The sequence below is a fragment of the Ceratotherium simum genome, chromosome 4 (assembly GCF_057802395.1).
Source record: "Ceratotherium simum simum isolate JZ-2026a chromosome 4, ASM5780239v1, whole genome shotgun sequence".
Lineage (NCBI taxonomy): Eukaryota > Metazoa > Chordata > Mammalia > Perissodactyla > Rhinocerotidae > Ceratotherium > Ceratotherium simum.
This window is the reverse complement of record NC_141903.1, coordinates 4,407,856-4,425,050: the sequence shown is the minus strand read 5'-3', so window position 1 is coordinate 4,425,050 and position 17,195 is coordinate 4,407,856. Positions and strand designations below refer to the sequence as shown.

General features: G+C 57.6%; 1 protein-coding gene across 1 annotated transcript; it reads right to left on the bottom strand.

Annotated features, from left to right (window-relative positions):
* Positions 1–7,699: 7,699 nt before the first annotated feature.
* On the bottom strand, positions 7,700–16,978 carry SNCB (synuclein beta). Its single transcript, XM_004428485.3, has 6 exons — positions 16,754–16,978; positions 15,945–16,074; positions 12,997–13,038; positions 12,654–12,772; positions 8,215–8,304; positions 7,700–7,846 (listed from the first exon to the last, which is right to left on the bottom strand). Exons 2-6 carry the CDS (start codon positions 16,063–16,065, stop codon positions 7,814–7,816), a joined length of 405 nt encoding a protein of 134 aa, XP_004428542.1. The 5' UTR covers positions 16,066–16,074; positions 16,754–16,978; the 3' UTR covers positions 7,700–7,813.
* Between the last annotated feature and the right edge of the window lie 217 nt (positions 16,979–17,195).

Below are 17,195 nucleotides of genomic sequence, written 5' to 3'. Positions count from 1 at the left end.
AAAGAGATGTGATTGTCTCTACAGGGGGACAGGAGGAGACTTGGAGGTATTTGAATCCTGATGGGAGGGGCCTGTAGAGAGGGAAAGGGGAGATGCCAGGAAGGGAGGGCATGATGGCTGGGCCCAGATGCTCATGGTGGAAGGATAGGATGGCATCCAGCACCCTGGGGCAGCTCACAGACCCTGAAATGAAGATTGAGGGAATGTGGCTTATTTGGGAGGTACAGGGACACCAGCAGGGGAGTGGGAAGGTGACCCAGGAGGGGAAGGCATCCAATAAAAGGTGGTTATTAAGCCAGCTACCACAGTGGGTGAGTGAAGCTTAATCCTGCAGGAAGTCTTGGGAAATGGGGTAAGTGCATGTCTCAGAACTCCCGGGCCAAGGGCAAGGGAGCTGGTGTATTTATATCCCCGTGCCTAGCAGACATTGGTGGAGAGCTGACCCGTGGGGCTGTGTGTTAATTCCCAGGCACTTCTGGCCCACAGTGCATGTGGGCAAAGGGGGTTCCACAGCCCGGGGGCAGCTCTTTGACAAAGATGCAGGTACTGGCTGTTGGGTGTCCTGCTGTGGGCACAGGAATGGTAAGGTCATCTGAGGGGATGTGGTCAGAGCTCTGGCCATGTCTGCTATGAGGGCACAGTCAGAGCCTCTTTCCATCTGTGCCCTTTGCCACACTCTTCAACCACTCTTGTTCTGTGGAGACTTGTTGATAAAAACATGTTTAAAAATGAAAATTTCCAGACAAGCAAACAGAACACTTCCTAAGGCAGAGTGGGAGCTTAAAAAGGGCACAGAGGCAGCAGTGTGGGTTCAATCCCAACCTCGCCGGTTACTGGCTGTGTGGCCTTGATCGAGGTCTCTCTGAGCCTCAACATCATCATCTGTAACTCTTAGCTCTCAGAGCTCTGAGGAGGATGTAGGGAGAAAATACAAACAACAACACACAAGGACCAGGCACAGCGCCGCACTCATGGTGGACACCAGGGCAATGGCCAGCCCCGCCCTGCGCATCCTTTTCTGACCATAGCACCTCCATTTCCCTTGGGGAACCACCTCCCCACTCCAGTCCAAGTGGTGGGGTGGGACTTACCCCACTGCCAGCTTTAGGGGTGAGCAGTGACCCAGGTGTGGCGGTGATTAGTTCTAAGGGTGGGGGGTGCAGAGCACTGGCCAGGGCAACTGGCTCTCACACTTCCCTGGAGCTTTGGGCATTGCTAAATCGGTAGTGTGTCCTCCTGGAGCTGCTGGGGGGTCATCTTTTTCCCCAAGTGGAGCGAGTCTGCCTGGGCTGTGGCTGTGGCTCTTCCTGGGGTTCGAGCTCATCCTGTGACAACCAGCATGGTTACCCACACCTGTGTGAGTGTGTGTGCGCGTGTCTCTTGGGCTGGTCTGCTGCTGGGAAGCCATACATACTCGTACGCACCAGAAGATAAACAAGTGCCCGCAGCTCCTTGGCTGGCGCCCAGGCTGGGGGCGGAATAAACAATCCCAGTCACTTTCTGAAAGGCAAGCGTGTGTGGCAACAGGCGCCATGGAGACAAGCAGACTGTACCAGAGCAGAGACGGCAGCCACCCCCCAACGCCACCCTTGCACACACACACACGCACACACATGTCATGCTCTCTCACATTCATGTCATGTTCATGTCCACTTCATAAAACACAGTCCCCCTTTCCCACCCACGCACACCCACCCTGGAGGCCGAGCCAGTTACCCCCATTCCAGCTTTGCTTGAGGTTCAAGGCTTTTGAGAAGGTCTGAGATTCCCAATAAAACGGCATCCATGGCTCCTGATCCCTTTGCCTGGACACTGGTCCAGGTCTAGGCCAAATTTCAGCAAATCACAGCCCATAGGGAAGGGGTGTGTGTGGGTGAGGTGCGGATCATATGGCAGGCAATGCCATACAAACCCAACTTTCTGGAAAGTTCTTGTGTTTGCTTCAGAGATGCACACACAATACGCATTCACCAGCTCCTTCAGAAAACACTCACCCATGGGCCGGCCCCGTGGCTTGGTGGTTAAGTGCGCGCGCTCTGATGCTGGTGGCCCGGGTTCGGATCCCGGGCGCGCACCGAGGCACCACTTCTCCGTCCATCCTGAGGCCGAGTCCCACATACAGCAACTAGAAGGATGTGCAGCTATGACATACAACTATCTACTGGGGCTTTGGGGGGAAAAAATAAATAAATAAAATCTAAAAAAAAAAAAAAAAAAAAAAAAAGAAAACACTCACCCAAACCCCTCAGCCTCTGAGGCTTGTACAGATAAACCCCTGAATACAGACCTTTAGATATGTACCTGTTTTCATGCATGCAGCATATAACCCGATATACCCTAGATGATGATAATGGTGGTGGTGTACCATTTACTGATTGCCTAATTGTTTTACAGTCATCATCTCATTACATTTAATCCTTAATGAAAACCATCTGAGATTGATATTGCTCTTATTCCCACTTTATAGGCGAGGAAACAGAAGTTCAGAGAGGTTAAGTAACTTGTCAGGGTCACATAGCTGGAAAGTGACAAAGCTGGAAGCCAAACTCCAGCCCACACTATTAACCCTTCTTCATTTACTTAGATATACTTGCAACACCCCATGCATGCGTGGGTGCGCACGTACACACATACACACGAAAACCCTGCCTCCTCAGTCAGCCCAGATAACTGGCATCCATAGGGTCACCTTCCCAACTCCAACCTCCTCATACACACCACTCCCAGGCCCTTACAGTGCTGCCCTGATGTGTGCCCTGGCCTGGGCACACGAGCGCAGCTTGCTGCCCACACAGGCCCCTCCCTCCCTCTCCACATCCCCACCCCCAGCAGCTGCAGGCCCAGGCCAAGCTGGGGGCGGCCCTGGGGTTTGGATGGGTGACTCAGGCTGAATCATGGCCCAGCTGCTCCTTGGCAGCCCTCTCCCCCATTCTGCCCAGAGAGCCTATTTTGAAGGCAGAGGCGGGCCTTGGGGTGGGGGACAGCGAGCGGGGCAGTAGGCGATGGGGTTGGTGGGGAATGAGGAGTCCGGCACAAGAGTGCCTCTGGGGCCCTCCACTCCTCAGTGGTCTGCAGGTGCTCTCAGGCAGCCCCCATTATGCCCCTCATTCTGCCAGAGAAAGGGGCCTGGACACGGGCCAGGGCTCCCTTTGTAAGCCCAGGGTCCACTTCGGCTCCCCTGCACCCCCTCTCGGCCCTAATAACAACAACAACATTAACTGTTCTAACACATCACAGCACTCTATGGTTTTCAAAGCACTTTCTCATCAGGATCACACAACTATTTTACAGTCCTGTGGGGTGGAAATTAGCATCCTTACTTTTGAGTGAGGAAACTGAGCCTGGGGGAAGTCGCATGAACTCTCCGAGGTCACACAGTGAAGTGACAGAGCCAGAAGCAAGCTCCGGCTTCCTGGTCCGGTTTGTGGAAGGAGAGCGCTGGGGCCAGGAGTGGAGCTGCAGTTGGGCGTGGTGGGGGCATGTTATCGGGAACGTGGGGTGGCGTGGTGGGGCCATGGTGGAGGGCATGGCGGAGTGTATGGCGGGGGTGTGACTGATGGCTTGGCATGTGGCAGGATAATGACAACATTTTTCTTTTTACCCTTCTGCAACTAACGGATTATGGAATTATTTACACTTTTAAATCTTTCCAGTGTTTTAGGCCAGTATCCCAAGGGTAACAAGTCCAGAGCTGTGCAGTTTCTACCGAGAAAACTTGAGCTATAGGACCGAAGACTCAGTTTCCCCATCTGAAAAAATAGGTCCAGGCCTCTGGGAGGGCGGGCTACTGAGAGGTGCCAGTGCAATCACGTGCATCATGCCCTTTAGAAGCCGTGAAAGACTTCACAAAGGCTGCTGTTTTTCACATTATGTTTTATCTTTTAAAAACACCCATGGATGCTAGGCAGAGGGCAGGGTGGGCTTCTGGGAGCCTGGGGGCGGTGCTGAGACGGGGAGTGGGTGACAGCTCTGCCTTCCCCCTGCCTGGGCTCGGCCTGGCCTTCCCCCGCCCTCAGCCCAGAGCTGGTTTCTAGGCAACGGGATGGATGCAGGGATGGTTCGGAGGGGAGAGAGCTATAAATAGGGAAAGGAGACAACAAAAATAAAGTTCCAGAGAAAGCTGTGGAGACACATTACTAGGGAGTGGGGGCGGGGATACTGGGAGGGAGATGGGCGAATGGTGGGGACACGGGGACAGCCCCCAGCCCTTCCTCAAGGGGAAAGGGAGGTTTTCAGGTTAGCCAGCCCGCAAAGGTCTGCAGAGTGCTGATATGGGGGGGGGGCCAGGGAGGGCTCTCTGTGTGGACAGCTGGGCGGGATGGGGGTGATGAGGAGAAACCACTTCTGGTGGAGGACTAGAGAAAGCTCAGAAGAGGGAAAGAGCTCAGCAGGTGGAGTTGTGGGCAGACCTCCAGGTGGAGGACAGAGCACAGGCAAAGGCAGGGAAGGTGTGGATTGGACGAGGTGGGGCTAGACCCACGGATCTCGGGAGGCCTGGCAGGCCTCAGCCTCGCTGACCACACACCCCACGTCCACGCAGACACAGAGAGGTGGGCTCTTCCTCTGCTGTGAGGCTCGTCTCCCAGATGTTCCATGCCACTTCCGTTTCATTCAGGTCTCAGCTCCAACCTCGCCTGCTCAGACGCCTGACTGGACCATCCCATTTTAATGTTGGTCACCACTCCCGCCCTGTCACAGTCTATCACATCTGTTTTCTGTTCTTCATAAAACTCAAAATGATCCTGTTCCGTGTGTTTGTTGATCCATGGGACGTGAGTTCTGTCAGGGCAGCGACCTGCAGGGCTGTTCCCTACAGGCCCTCACTTATAAGAACAGAGCAGGTGTGCAGCACACACTGTTGAATGACTGCATAAAGGCACCCACAAACAGGGACAACACCCGTGTACATGCGTGAGCACAGATACACCCAAATCACGTATGTAAGTGTGCACACACAGCTCACTGCCCCCCACAATCTCACTTGCAGTCTCCATGAAATTGCACAAGCCTGTCATCTCCGCTCCGCTGCCTCCACGTTTTCCTATTGTTGGTGTTTTTTTTTGTTTGTTTGTCTCCCCTTAAAGGAAGTAAGTAATTTTCTCTTTTGGAAAATTCCAAAGGAGCTGGGCTTTGGAGTCAGGCTTGAGGTTGGTGTGGCCTTGGCCATTTCCCAGCACTGTGACCGAGGGCAGGTAAGTTTGCCTCTCTGGCCTCCATTCTCTCATCCGTAAACTGGGGCTGATAACAAGGAATCCCTGAGGATGGTTTCAAGTGAAAACAGTGGAGACAAGTGTTGGATGCTTGGGACTCAACTGGGCACTTGGGAAATGGCTCTGTCCCTGTCACGAGCAAGGAGCCCATGAGCCGTGTGTTCTCACACACACACGTACAGCCAGGACTGCCGTCGGACACAGGGCTGGCACCTTCTGCTGACGCTTCTGGGCCTGTGCCTGGAACATATTTAAAGTGACCCCGGCAGATGAGAACATTAGTCTCTGGGCAGAAAACCAGGTGCGTGGCTTGGCACCTGGGAAGGAGGAACAAACCTCTCCACAAGCCAGATTGTGAACCTGGTTTTGGCATCTAAAAATGGGGATTGGGTGCTGATAGCTGGAGAGGAGGTGGCTCTCAAATTCTTTAGAGGCCAAACGGTTCATGAAAATGAGTGAAGTGGATGGGAGGAACACAAGAGGGAGGGAAAAGGACTGTTGCTAAGCGAAATCAAATGAAAACAATTTTAAACTTTGTGCTAGCAAATTAAAAGTCTCTACAGGCCAAATTCAACGTGAGGGCCACGAGTTTGCAACGCCCGCAGACTGTGGGTTGTAAATAGTGTCAATTCAGCCACAGGGATCTGCAGATCCTGGCACCGGCACGTTGGAAGCAGAGAATCCAAGCCCACCGGTTTATTCTACCTACACACACGTCTGCAGTTGCATCCTTCTTCCAGAATAAAGGCTCCCACACTGCAGGCCAAGGTGACCCGAGTGGACCGGTCTCCCGCAGCGTTCAAGGCCTTCCCGAGCCTGGCACCACCTTCCCGCCCCCAACGATTCAAGGAAGGAGGAGGCGCTGACACTTGGGGGTCGATTGAGGAGAGTAAGCTCCTCCCAGCCCTGGGACTAGAGTCGGAAAGGAGGCCGGACGGAAGCAGGGAAGGGGTGGAGTCTGGCGCAGGCGAGGTTGGTGGCCCCTGCAGCAAAGCATAGAGGGGCTCCCGCAGGGGCGGGGGCGGGGCTTCAGTGCCAGCCGGGGTTGAGGGCCGCTGCGGCAACACAGAGCAGGAGCGCCGCATCGATGGGGGCGGGGCCTCGGCGCGGGAGCTTCTGTGCCAATAAGAACAGCGCCTGGCCCGTGACGGAGGCGGGGGCTCTGCGCAGCACCGCGGCGTCTCCGCCCCCTTCTTCCCCACACCGAGGCGGTATTGGGGGCCCTCTAGTGCTGATCTCGATTGGCTCGAGGCGCCTGGCCAGCTTCCCAGCTTTCTGCGGACCCTCGCCCACTTCAGCCGAGGCCGCCGCAAACCTTCGGGCCCCATTCCAGGAAGAGGATGCCCGAGCTCTGCCTCCTTCTGAGGCAACTACCCATTCCCTCTCCCCTTGGATGGGTTTTTCTGCGTTGGGCAGGTGTGCGCAGGGGTGTGTGCTACAGGTGTAAACGTCCTGAGGGGAGAGGTATGTCTGCGCGTAACAGCGTCGTTCAGTGCCCGCGCTGCTGGTTTCCGAGGGTTTCTCCGCGGCGCGCGTACAACTGTGAGTGCGCGCGCGGGTCTGCACGTTTCGGCCTGCGGTGCGGACACCCGGGGCGGCGCTCGTGGACCAGCGAACGTGCACGCATGTCCGCGCGTGCGTGGCCACCCGCGTGCCCGCGCTCCGTGTGCGGCGAGGTGTGAGCCGGTCCACCCTGCGCTGCGGCGGCGCGGGGCTCCCCTCCGCCCTGCACCCCCAGCAGGTGCTTTATGGTCCAGCAGATGGCGCCCGAGGCCACCTTCCGCCTCCTAGCCAACTGCGTGTCCCAGCCCGGGAGGACCCCCTTCCCCCAGGTCATCCTGCGGGGAGGGGAGGAGATGAAGAAGCTGAGGCCCGAAGTGGTCAGTCGTGTACCTGGGCTGAGTATGCCGGGCCCCAAAGAGGGGAGTGGAGCAGGCTGGGACTTGGAAGCCCGTCGGCCAACCCCACCTGCCCTCCACCCCAGCCCTGCCCTGCGGCGCCGGCTACAGACAGATTGGCTTTATTCATGGACACGCGGGAGGCGGTCGGGCCCGCCCGCCCGGGACACGCTCACACAGCGTGGGGGGACTCTCCATGCCACAATCACGACACACGACGCCTCCGCTCAGACGGGGTCGGCTGGGGGAGGGGGCATGGCACAGCCTGGCTCCTGGTTTCGGTTAAAAAAAAAAGGTTCTTGGGGTCGATGTGAGAGTGGGGTGGGGAGCTCTGGGGCTGACCGGGGGCCCCTGGAGAGCCTCTGTCGGGGGTGGGGGGAAGGCGTCGCTTTCCGATCTTCGTTTAAAAACACACAGAACATGCTACATCCGCTCAGACACTGGACGGGATGGAGCGGTGAGAGGGCAACATGGGTGGGGCGAGGCTCCCAGCCGCGGCCGCAGCCCAGGCCCTGTCCACCCCCCGGGGTTGGACGCGGGCAGGTAGGACAGACAGATGGACAGACACAAACACAGCCTCCGAGAGTAGCCTCGGAGCGAAGGAAGATCTCGTGTTTGGGGGGCAAGGGTAGAAGGACAACCCTGGCTCGGGGGAGGGGGGGGCGGGGAAGGGATTGTGCTGCTGGTGGGGGCCGTCCTGGGCCCTTACGCCTCTGGCTCATACTCCTGATACTCCTCCTGCATCAGAGGGATGGGGGTGGAGTGAAGAAGAGCAAAAGAGGAAGGGGTTGCAGACCACCTGACCAGGCCCCGGCCCGAGACCCCTCCCCCTCAAGGAGGAACAGTGCATGCCCCTCCCCCTGGGCAAGGGAGAAACCTGGAAGTTGGGGACAGCTTGGACGTCTCTGGGCAGGGGTGCCTGAGACCCAGTGCTAGGCCCCTTCTGTTCTCCCTCCCTGCTTCTGCCTTCTGGGGCCTGGGTCCTAGAAAAGGGAAGCCTGAAGCTCTCTGCCCAACCCTACGCTGCCAGAGACCTCCCACCCCAGCTTGGACGGCAGCAATCTTTGGGGATGCCCAAGGCCCCACCCAGCCCTGCCGCCCCTCACCTGGGGCGGTTCCTCATAACTCTCTCCTTCTGGCTCCATCAGGGGCTCGGTGAGCGGCTCCTCAGCAGCTTCCTGGGCCACTTCCTCTGGCTGTGGGCAAAAGAGGAACAGGGGCCGGCCCGTGGCTTAGCGGTTAAGTGCGGGCGCTCCGCCACTGGCGCCCAGGTTCGGATCCCGGGCGCGCACCGACGCACCGCTTGTCCGGCCATGCTGAGGCCGCGTCCCACGTACAGCAACTAGCAGGACGTGCAGCTATGACATACAACTATCTACTGGGGCTTTGGGGGAGAAAATAAATAAATAAAATTATTAAAAAAAAAAAAGCAACAGGGCCTGTGAGGGCAGCTGGGGAGGCCCCCCCAAATTCCTGCCCTGGAAGGCTTCCGACTGATTAGGGGAAGGCTAGCCTTTGTTGGCAGTGCAACCAGAAATTTTAATTAAATTATTTGGAGTGCCTTGGAAGAGGGATGAAGGTATGAGGAGTGAGATCCCTCCAAATCAGGCTGAAGCTGGGGTGGGGAGGGGAAGCGGGGCTCCCAGCAGCTGGCAGCCTCCTGTACTTCCATCATTTGGACTGGATGGGATGGGGAGACAGCACACTGTCACCCATTTATCTCTGCCCCCTTTGTGTCAGGCTCTGTGCGTGGCGTCAGGACCCCAGGGATAACCCTGGAGGCTCCTTTGGGCTGGAGGGAGATGGAGACTCAGCGACAGGGCTGGGCAGAGGCTCTGGGCCATTCCCCTGCCACTTTCCACCCATCCCTCCCCCAGGGCCCTGTGTGGCCTGGTTTCTTCTGCTGTTGCTATTTTAAGATAAGCTGGAAGCAACAGCTCCGTGGTGTTGCTTGGATGTGTGAGCTAAGACTTTCCCCTCCCCCCTGCAGCTGCTGCCCAGAGGGGTGCAGACCAGTAGGCATGCAAGTGGGGGGCTGCCAGACATGGCCAGCCACCTGCAGGTGAGCACATATATATACACAAACACGGGACTGAGCTGGTTGCACACACGGATACAGACAATAACCTAGGGTTCATGCACAAGCCCACATGCACACCACCTCCCCCACTTCCACAGGTAACCTCTGTCCCTCCCAACTGGGCAGAGAGACGAATCTTGAGACCCTGGAGGGCCGGCGCTGAAAGGCCTGCCCTGACCACCTCTGCCTCGTTGCCCCAGCCCATCCAGGCAGCTTCAGCTCCTTCACGTGACCTGGCTAGGTGGGCCCTCCAGGCTCAGGAGTTCACAGCTCCTGGCTTGGCTCACTTGCCGCAGTGCACAGAGGGGCACACCACGGCCCAGGAGGCGGGGAAATGTTAGTTTGCTCAGTCACCCAGCCACGACCAGAGCCCGGGAAAGAAACAGTGTTAACGTCCCAGCCCCCGCACATTGTTTGGAAACGACTCACATGCCCAACAACAGGAGAACGGCAGTGTGATGTGTGCTGTGATGTGTGCGTTGTGGTCTGAGCACACAACGGGTGCTGCACAAGAACGGAGAATGACAGCACAGACCACGCGTGGTGGAATCTCGCCCTCACTGTTGAGCGAAGGAAGCCGAGTACAGAACTTAGGGTGACATTCACTGGAGTTAAAAACACCCAGCCCATCTGTGATAGAAGTCAGGAAGCAGCGACCCTTGGAGGGTGAGGTGAGGTGAGTAAGGTGCCCACTCTCAGAGCCGTGCAAATGAGACCCCAGAATGAGTGCCCCCTTGAATGTGCCCCAGACACCTCACTCATCTCACCCTAGTCTTGGCCCTGCGGTTAGGGACTGGAAAGGCGCCTGAGGCCGGCTGCTGGGTGGGGGGGGTTCCCTTTGTGAACATTTCGTGGGGCTGCTTGCTCTCTGCCTGCGTGTTGGGCTTCAATAAAAAGTTCACTTAAAAACAGCCCCTCCTGGCTACTCACTAGCTGTTTGATCAGGCAATTCACCACCTCTGAGCTCAGCTGCCTAGGATGGGAAAGAGGACGGTGCTCTCTGCTTTGTAAGAGTACGGGGAGGATTCCCTGACAATGTACGGTTGGCCTCCGCATCCGCGGGTCGCGCATCGGAGGGTTCAACCAACAGCAGGTGGAAAGGCCTGCGATGGCTGCGTCTGTACTGAACACGTACAGACTCTTCATTCTTGTCATTATTCCCTAAACAATACAGTATAACAACTATTTACGTAGCATTTACATTGTATTAGTATTACAGGTAATCTAGAGATGATTTAAAGGGTACGGAAGGGTGTGCGTGGGTTATATGCAAATACTACGCCATCTGATAGAAGGGACTTGAGCATCCGCGCCTTTGGTATGGGCGGGGCTCCTGGAACCCATTCCCGGCAGATCCCAAGGGACAGCTGTCCCTGAGCAGGCTGGGAGGTGGAGACACTCGGAAGTGTGCAGCCTGGGCTTGCACACATTCCCCCATGCCCGGGGGCCCCAAAGGGCTGCTGTTTGGCTTGTGAATCTACGACCTTGAGCTCCCTTGAGAGAGGAGGCTGAGGTGCCAAGTGTGGGAGGAAGGCACCTGAGAGATGGTTCTGTGCAAGGCCCCTCAGGACAGCCTGGAGGCTGACGGTTCAGGCCCACACCCGCCTCTCTCTGCACACCAGCTCTCAGCACAGGGCCTGGCCCCAGGTCAGCACCAAGCAACTCTGAAGACATGCTCAGGTTATCCTCCCAACCACCTTCTCAGGGAGGCAGGCAGGAATTGGGATCTCGGGCAATTCACTTCACCTCTCTGAGCCTTAGTTCCTTCATCTGTAAAATGGGCTAATTGTGGTGCCTTCTTCCTAGGGACACCGTGAAGACTCAATGAGTTACTCCATGTAAAATGTCTAGAACAGTGCCTGCCCATACAAAAGCTCAATGATGGGAGTGACCACCGGAAGTGTAATGATAAGACCTGGAAAGTCACACAGCTGGTAAAATGCACAGGAAGGACTTGACCCAGAACTTCTGAGTCGAGTCTCAGACTTCTGACAGGGGAAGGAACCAGCTGTGCAAAATGTCTGGCGTGAAGGATGGTGTGGGGTCTCCTCCCACAGCCCAATGGATACACTCATGTGGAATGCACACTCATCTCCCAGACCAAACGCTGGGGAAGGAGCCCCGACCCCCACGGAGGCAGTCTGCACTTGTACGCGGACAGACATGGCTCACCCCATTAGAGGAATGTCTGTACAGACCTATAGGCCCACAGAGTGCACCGTCACGGTGGTATATTTCCACACACACCTGTGGTCACACAAGCCCCTGTGGGCAGACGTGGACCGCTCACATGATCATGGGGCCGCCGTCTCTTACTGAGCACTCACGGTATGCAAGCCAGGCTTTTTATCAGTGGTTCTCAAAGTGTGGTCCCTGGACCTGCAGCATCAGCATCAGCTAGGTACTTGTTAGAAATGCAAATTCTTGGGCCCCCTCTCAGGCCCACTGCATCAGAAACTCTAGGGATGGGGCCCACAGTCTGTATTGTAACCTGGCCTCCTGGTGATTCTGATGCACACTTCAGTTTTGAGAACCTCTCATCTGTATTATCTCTAATCTACATAAGAGCACTTTTGTGTTCATCTCACACCTTACAGGCAAAGACTCAGGCTCAGAGACATGGTGGGACCTGCCCAGGGTCACACAGTCAGGAAGTAGTGGAGCTGGCATTCAAACCCAGCTCTGTGGGGCTCTAGAGCTCACATATCTTATTCTACAGCGTGTCTCAATGGAAGTGTCTGTCTTCATGTACACATGGATAGCCACCACCACTCCCCTGGGGGAACATGCCTACACAAACGTGTGACACACAGTTCACCCCGACCCCATGGCCCACACCTGCTTATGCCTGCCTCAGGGCCTTTGCATGTGCTGTTCCTATTGCCTGAAATACATTTCCCACGTGGCTTGCCTCATCCCTTGGGTGTCAGCTCAAATATCACCTCCTCTCAGCTAAAGTAGCCCCCTCACCCCTTGATTCTCTATCCCTTCACCCTTGTCTTTTCTTCAGAGCACTTATCCCTGTCTGAAATCATCTGGTTACTTGGTTGGCTTTTTACTGTCTTCTCCTAGTACAGTGTCAGCTCCACAAATGCAGGAACCTATTCACTGCAGTTACCCCTAGAACAATTCCTCTCTGGCATGAATACTCCTTGAGTGAAAAGAAATGAATGAATAATCAGTGACACATGCAGACGTGGCCAGAAGTGGTCCAGGCCACACTCGCAAGCAGGATACATGTATACAGCCAGATCTGGATCACTGTCACAGGGAGTACCACGCCCATACACACCTCCATGCAGACTCATCCTGAGCTGAGTCTAGCAGGGCCCTGCAGACCATGAGGCAAGGAGCTTTGTGCAGGGCTGAGGGCACAGGGAGCCTGGTGGCAGGTTTATGGGTGTTTCTGGCATGTGTGTGCATGTGCATGCACACGTGAACGTGTGTGGTAGGAGGACCGCTCACCTTCAGGTCGGTGGGGAATTCCTCCTTCTTCACGAGGCCTGTGGCTGCTGCGATGTTCCCAGCCCCAGAGAACACGGCTCCTCCCAGATGTGACGCCTGCTCCTTGGTTTTCTCAGCCACTGGAGCAGGGAGAGAGTAGGGAAAGGGGTTAGGGGCAAGGGTGAAGGAGGCATAGATGCCCCCCTTCCCATAGTGTCCCAGGGCCTGCCTTCCTGTGGAACATTCCCCCCCCACCAAGCCTTGGGGGTGCCCTCTTCCACCGTCCCCTCCTCCCACCCTCTGGATCTGGCCAGCTCACAGGCTGGGGTGAGGGAGGGGGGCTGTGCCAGGGCTGGGCTGGTACCTGAGGCCACTCCTTGTACCACCCCCTCTCGGGTCTTGCTTCCTGTTGGGAGGAAAAAGGAGCACATTTAAGGGCTCGGAGCTGAGGAACCGAGACTCTGGAAGCACGGTGGGGACAGAGCGAGCAGAGGGACCCAGTCAATAGTGGGCATTCTGGCCCCATCACTGCTTCCTTGGGCCCCCAAAGACCAAGGGCCCCCCTCATCACCGCACTGAGCCCCCCACACCTACATCCTCAGAACTTTGAGTTCTCTGCAGTCTCCCCCCGCCCCCCCAATATGATACCCGCACCCCTCTGGTGCCCGAGCACCAGCACTCCTCTCCCCACTGCACGTGATCCTCTCCCAGCCCTGGGAGCAGGTGCTGTGACCGTCCCTGACTCACAGATGGAAACAGAGCTCAGTTAGGCTCCCACAACTAGTAAGTGGCTGAATTGACATTCAAGTTCAGGTCTGACTCCAAAACTCCAGCTACCACTCTATGAAGCCCAGGATGGGAACAGGTGGGGTGGGAGTGGGGTGAAGCCAGGGGATGCAAAAAGGCTGTGTATTTGAAAGGTTCCCCTGGTGCCCCCATCGCACCTCTGGACACCCACATCCACCACCCCCACCCCATTTCTTCTGAAGACTCTCTTCTCCTAACAAGGGTGCCATCCTTCCTTCTGGTCGGGGTGGAGAGTGTCTAGGGTGCAGGATGGGTCTAAGGGTGATGTGCAGATTGTGACTGACACCCGCAGCATTGGCTGGGCCTTCCCAGGAGAGCAGCTACTTGGTCACATCAAAATGTGGGCTGCTGGGAAAGGTTGGGGGCCTGATCTGAGATGGGGAGTCTCCCATTCTAAGGATTTGGCAACCCAGACAACAGCTGGTTGACTCAGAAATGGGCGTCTGGGCAGGCTGAGGCTGGTGGGAGGAGGAGAGGCTGGCGTGGGAAGACAGGAGTCTCAGGCCGAAGGCCAGGCAGACCCAGAGATGGGGGGGCAGGGCTGCATGTGCACCCATTGATTCCTCCCACAAACATTTGTGGGCACCTGCTCTGTGCCAGGCCCCCAGGCCAACTGCTCAGTGTCGCATGGGGTAAGAGGAGGGCAGATTCAGTGCCCTGGACCTCAAGTAGTGAGGAGTGGACTTCCAGGCTCCAGAGGGTATGTGACGGGGAAGGGGGCACTGCTTGGGCCTTGACAAATGGGGAGCAGGTGGATATGCAGAAAGTAGACCAGGGAGGGTATTCCAGGCACAGGGAACCATGCAGGCACAGAGAAGTGTCCTTTCACGGAGGTGGCCTGCACGGAGCACATCACCGCAGTCTGTGTGCCTGGAGCGATGGAGATCTGGACTGAGGCAGGACCATGCAGGGCATTGAATGCTAGGCTGCAGGGAGCTGAGGCTTTAACCTGTAGGAACCAGGGGCCATCGGAAGTTCCTGAGCATGGGAGGAGCAGGAGGGGCCAATCTAAGGAGAAGGGGGGCAAGACTAATAGCAGGAAGACCGTGTCGGGGTGCCAGGGGTCCACAAGAGTGAAAGGGCGGGGGGGGGAGACAGGAGGGACACCAGAGCTGGGGCCCGGCAGGTGTGGGCTCAAGCCTTCTCTGTCTCATCACCCTGTCCTAGTTCCAGCACACTTGTCTGGTGGCTTCACGACCTCCTAGCAGGCCTCCCTGCAGTTTGCTGTGTCCCCAGAGGCCTAAGGGTCTTTCTATACTGAAGTCAGATCACGTCAGTCCCTAGCTTATAATCTCCCGTGGCAATTATAGTAATGCTGTGCCCTGGCCTACAAGCAAGGGCTCCCTCATGAACCTGCTCTTGCCCCCCTGTCTGATCTCATCTCCAACCACTGTTTCCTGCCCTCCCCTCTCCAGCCCCCACCCCTGCCCTTCTTCAGGGCTCAGCTCAAATGCCAACCTCTTTGATTACCCTACCAAAGTGGTCCCCACACCAGCCACTTGATGTCAGACTCCACTATTGGATGCTCTGTACCACTATCAGGAGAGCCGGCACCAACCAGCACATGGTACCTGGTCAATAAATATTTTTCAAACTACCACAATCCCAAATCTACCACAACACCGGGCAAGTGAACCAGCCCCCTTCAGCCTGCATGGGGGAGAATTCTACCCACTGCACACAAAGAAGCCCCAAGCACCATGTGGATTCAGTAAATGTCAGTTTCTGGGTTTTGTTCCTCCCTTTATGCAAATGACCCTGCAGGCTCCCTCTCCCTCACTTAGGGTGAGAAATTTTAACCACTTGGTCTTTCTCCTAATGACAGCATCCAAAAGCTGGGTGGACTGAGAGAAGAAATGATGATGGTGGAACCACAGCATTGGGAGGCAGGGAGACCTGGAGAGCAACTTAGAGGTGAAAGTAGCTGAAGAAGAAGGCTGGAAGGGAGCCCCGAATAACACGGGAAGGAGGTCCCACATGGGGACAGGTGGTGCTTTGGGACCAGAAAGCTTGGCGAACACTCCAGCCTCAGGTTCTGCGGGCTGTGTGACCTTGGACAAGACAGTCAGAGCTGCGGAGCCCCAGCGTCCCGGCTGTGGAACGGGCAGGAGCAGTAACTAGGCGGTGGGCACCCCGGCGCTCTGCACGGTGCAGTACTTGCCAGAGTTAGGGCTCAACACCAGGCAACTATTAATAATGCGGAAAAGAATAAGGAAGAGAAGGCTCTCTGCTTGGATCACTGCATGGGTCCTGGCCTTTCCATGAACCCCACCCTCGCCAACACTTTCCCCATCCTCCTCTCCTCCGTCTCATCCCTGACCCAGGCTTCCACCGCTGGCCATGTCCCCAGTGACCCCTGCTGACCCTATCGCATCTGCTGACTCATATTCTCCTGCCCAGACCCCATCCCCGGCCCCCTGCCCAACCTCCTTCTAAGGACCCTGGCCTCACTCCCTCGGAGGATGCCAGAACCCTGCAGCCCCAGAAGCCGCGCCCCTGGCCCACCGACGTAGAGGACGCCCTCCTTGGTCTTCTCCGCCGCCTCAGTGACCCCCTGCTTGGTTTTCTCCGCGGCGGCCACGACGCCCTCCTTGGCCATGGACAGGCCCTTCATGAACACGTCCATTCTGGTGGCCTGGGGAGATGGAACACACGGGCACGGGGGCGCTGGCCCCGCACCCGCACCCCAGCCCTTCTCGAGGGATGCGGGTGCCCCCTCCCCTCGCTCCTGAGACTGTGGCGCCCTTCCCGGCCCGGAACCCCCTCCCGCCTTACCCCCTCCCCAGCGCGAGGCCACAGGGCCGCGGCGAGTCCTAGCGTCCTTGAAAGCTGGGAACGCGGGAGGGGCCACCGCCTCGGTTATCCGGGGCCCTGCAACCTGCAGCCCCGCGGAACCGGAGTGCTGGGTTCGGCACGAAGCCTCTGGGCCTGCCTGTACACACACGACAGAGTCATACAGCCATGCACACAAATATACTCCACGGACACGCTCATGTGCACATACAGGACACGCAGACGTTCAAACGCTCACGGATACTTCGACACACACAGACACACGGGCGCGGACGCACGTCCACAAGGCCACCCAGGCAGTTGCAGATACAGAGCAGCAGACACACATATCCCGGGGCGCACTCTGATACGCACCCACCGGCGCCCTCTCTCTGTTCTCCAGCCCCTTCCCCATCCCACTCAGTCTCCCCTCCATCCCAGCCCCTTCCCCATCCACCCCAGGCCCTTCCCCATCCCACCCAGTCCCCTCTCCATTCCCAGCGCTTTCCCCATCCCCGGCGCCTGGAGCGCGGCCGCCTCACCTGGATGCGAGGCCCGGGCTGGGGATGGAGCGGCAGCGGCGGCTGCGGCTGCGGCTGCGGCGGGCGGAAGGAAAGGGCTCGGCTAGGCCGGGCTAGGAGGGCTCAGGGCCAGTGGGGGGTCGGGCAGTGGCCAGGCGCTCAGGTCGGTCTGCAGCAGGCGGGGCGCGGGCTCTGAGCCGGGCGCAGCAGTGCCCGGGCCTTGGGTGCGTCGCCAGCCACCGCTCGCGACTTGCGCCGTGCTCGCTCGCGCGCTCGGGCTCCGGCTCCGGCTCCGGCGCTGCGGCAGCTCTGAGCTCAGCGGCCCCCTGGCGGCCGCACCGCCCCCTCAGCCTGACTGACAGGGGGCAGGGAGGGTGACATCTCCCCGGAGCCCTCTAGCCTCCCGGGCAGGCCCCTGACGCGCCGCTGGGGACCCCGGGGAGTGAGACTCGCGTCCTGCCGC

Excerpts from the sequence above, each read along its gene's own strand:
- SNCB (XM_004428485.3), bottom strand. The coding sequence starts at position 16,065 with ATGGACGTGTTCATGAAGGGCCTGTCCATGGCCAAGGAGGGCGTCGTG. Across the intron at positions 13,039-15,944 it reads GGAGGGCGTCCTCTACGTCG|GAAGCAAGACCCGAGAGGGG; the intron begins GTGGGCCAGGGG and ends TCCTCCCAACAG. Across the intron at positions 12,773-12,996 it reads GGTACAAGGAGTGGCCTCAG|TGGCTGAGAAAACCAAGGAG; the intron begins GTACCAGCCCAG and ends TCCCTGCTCCAG.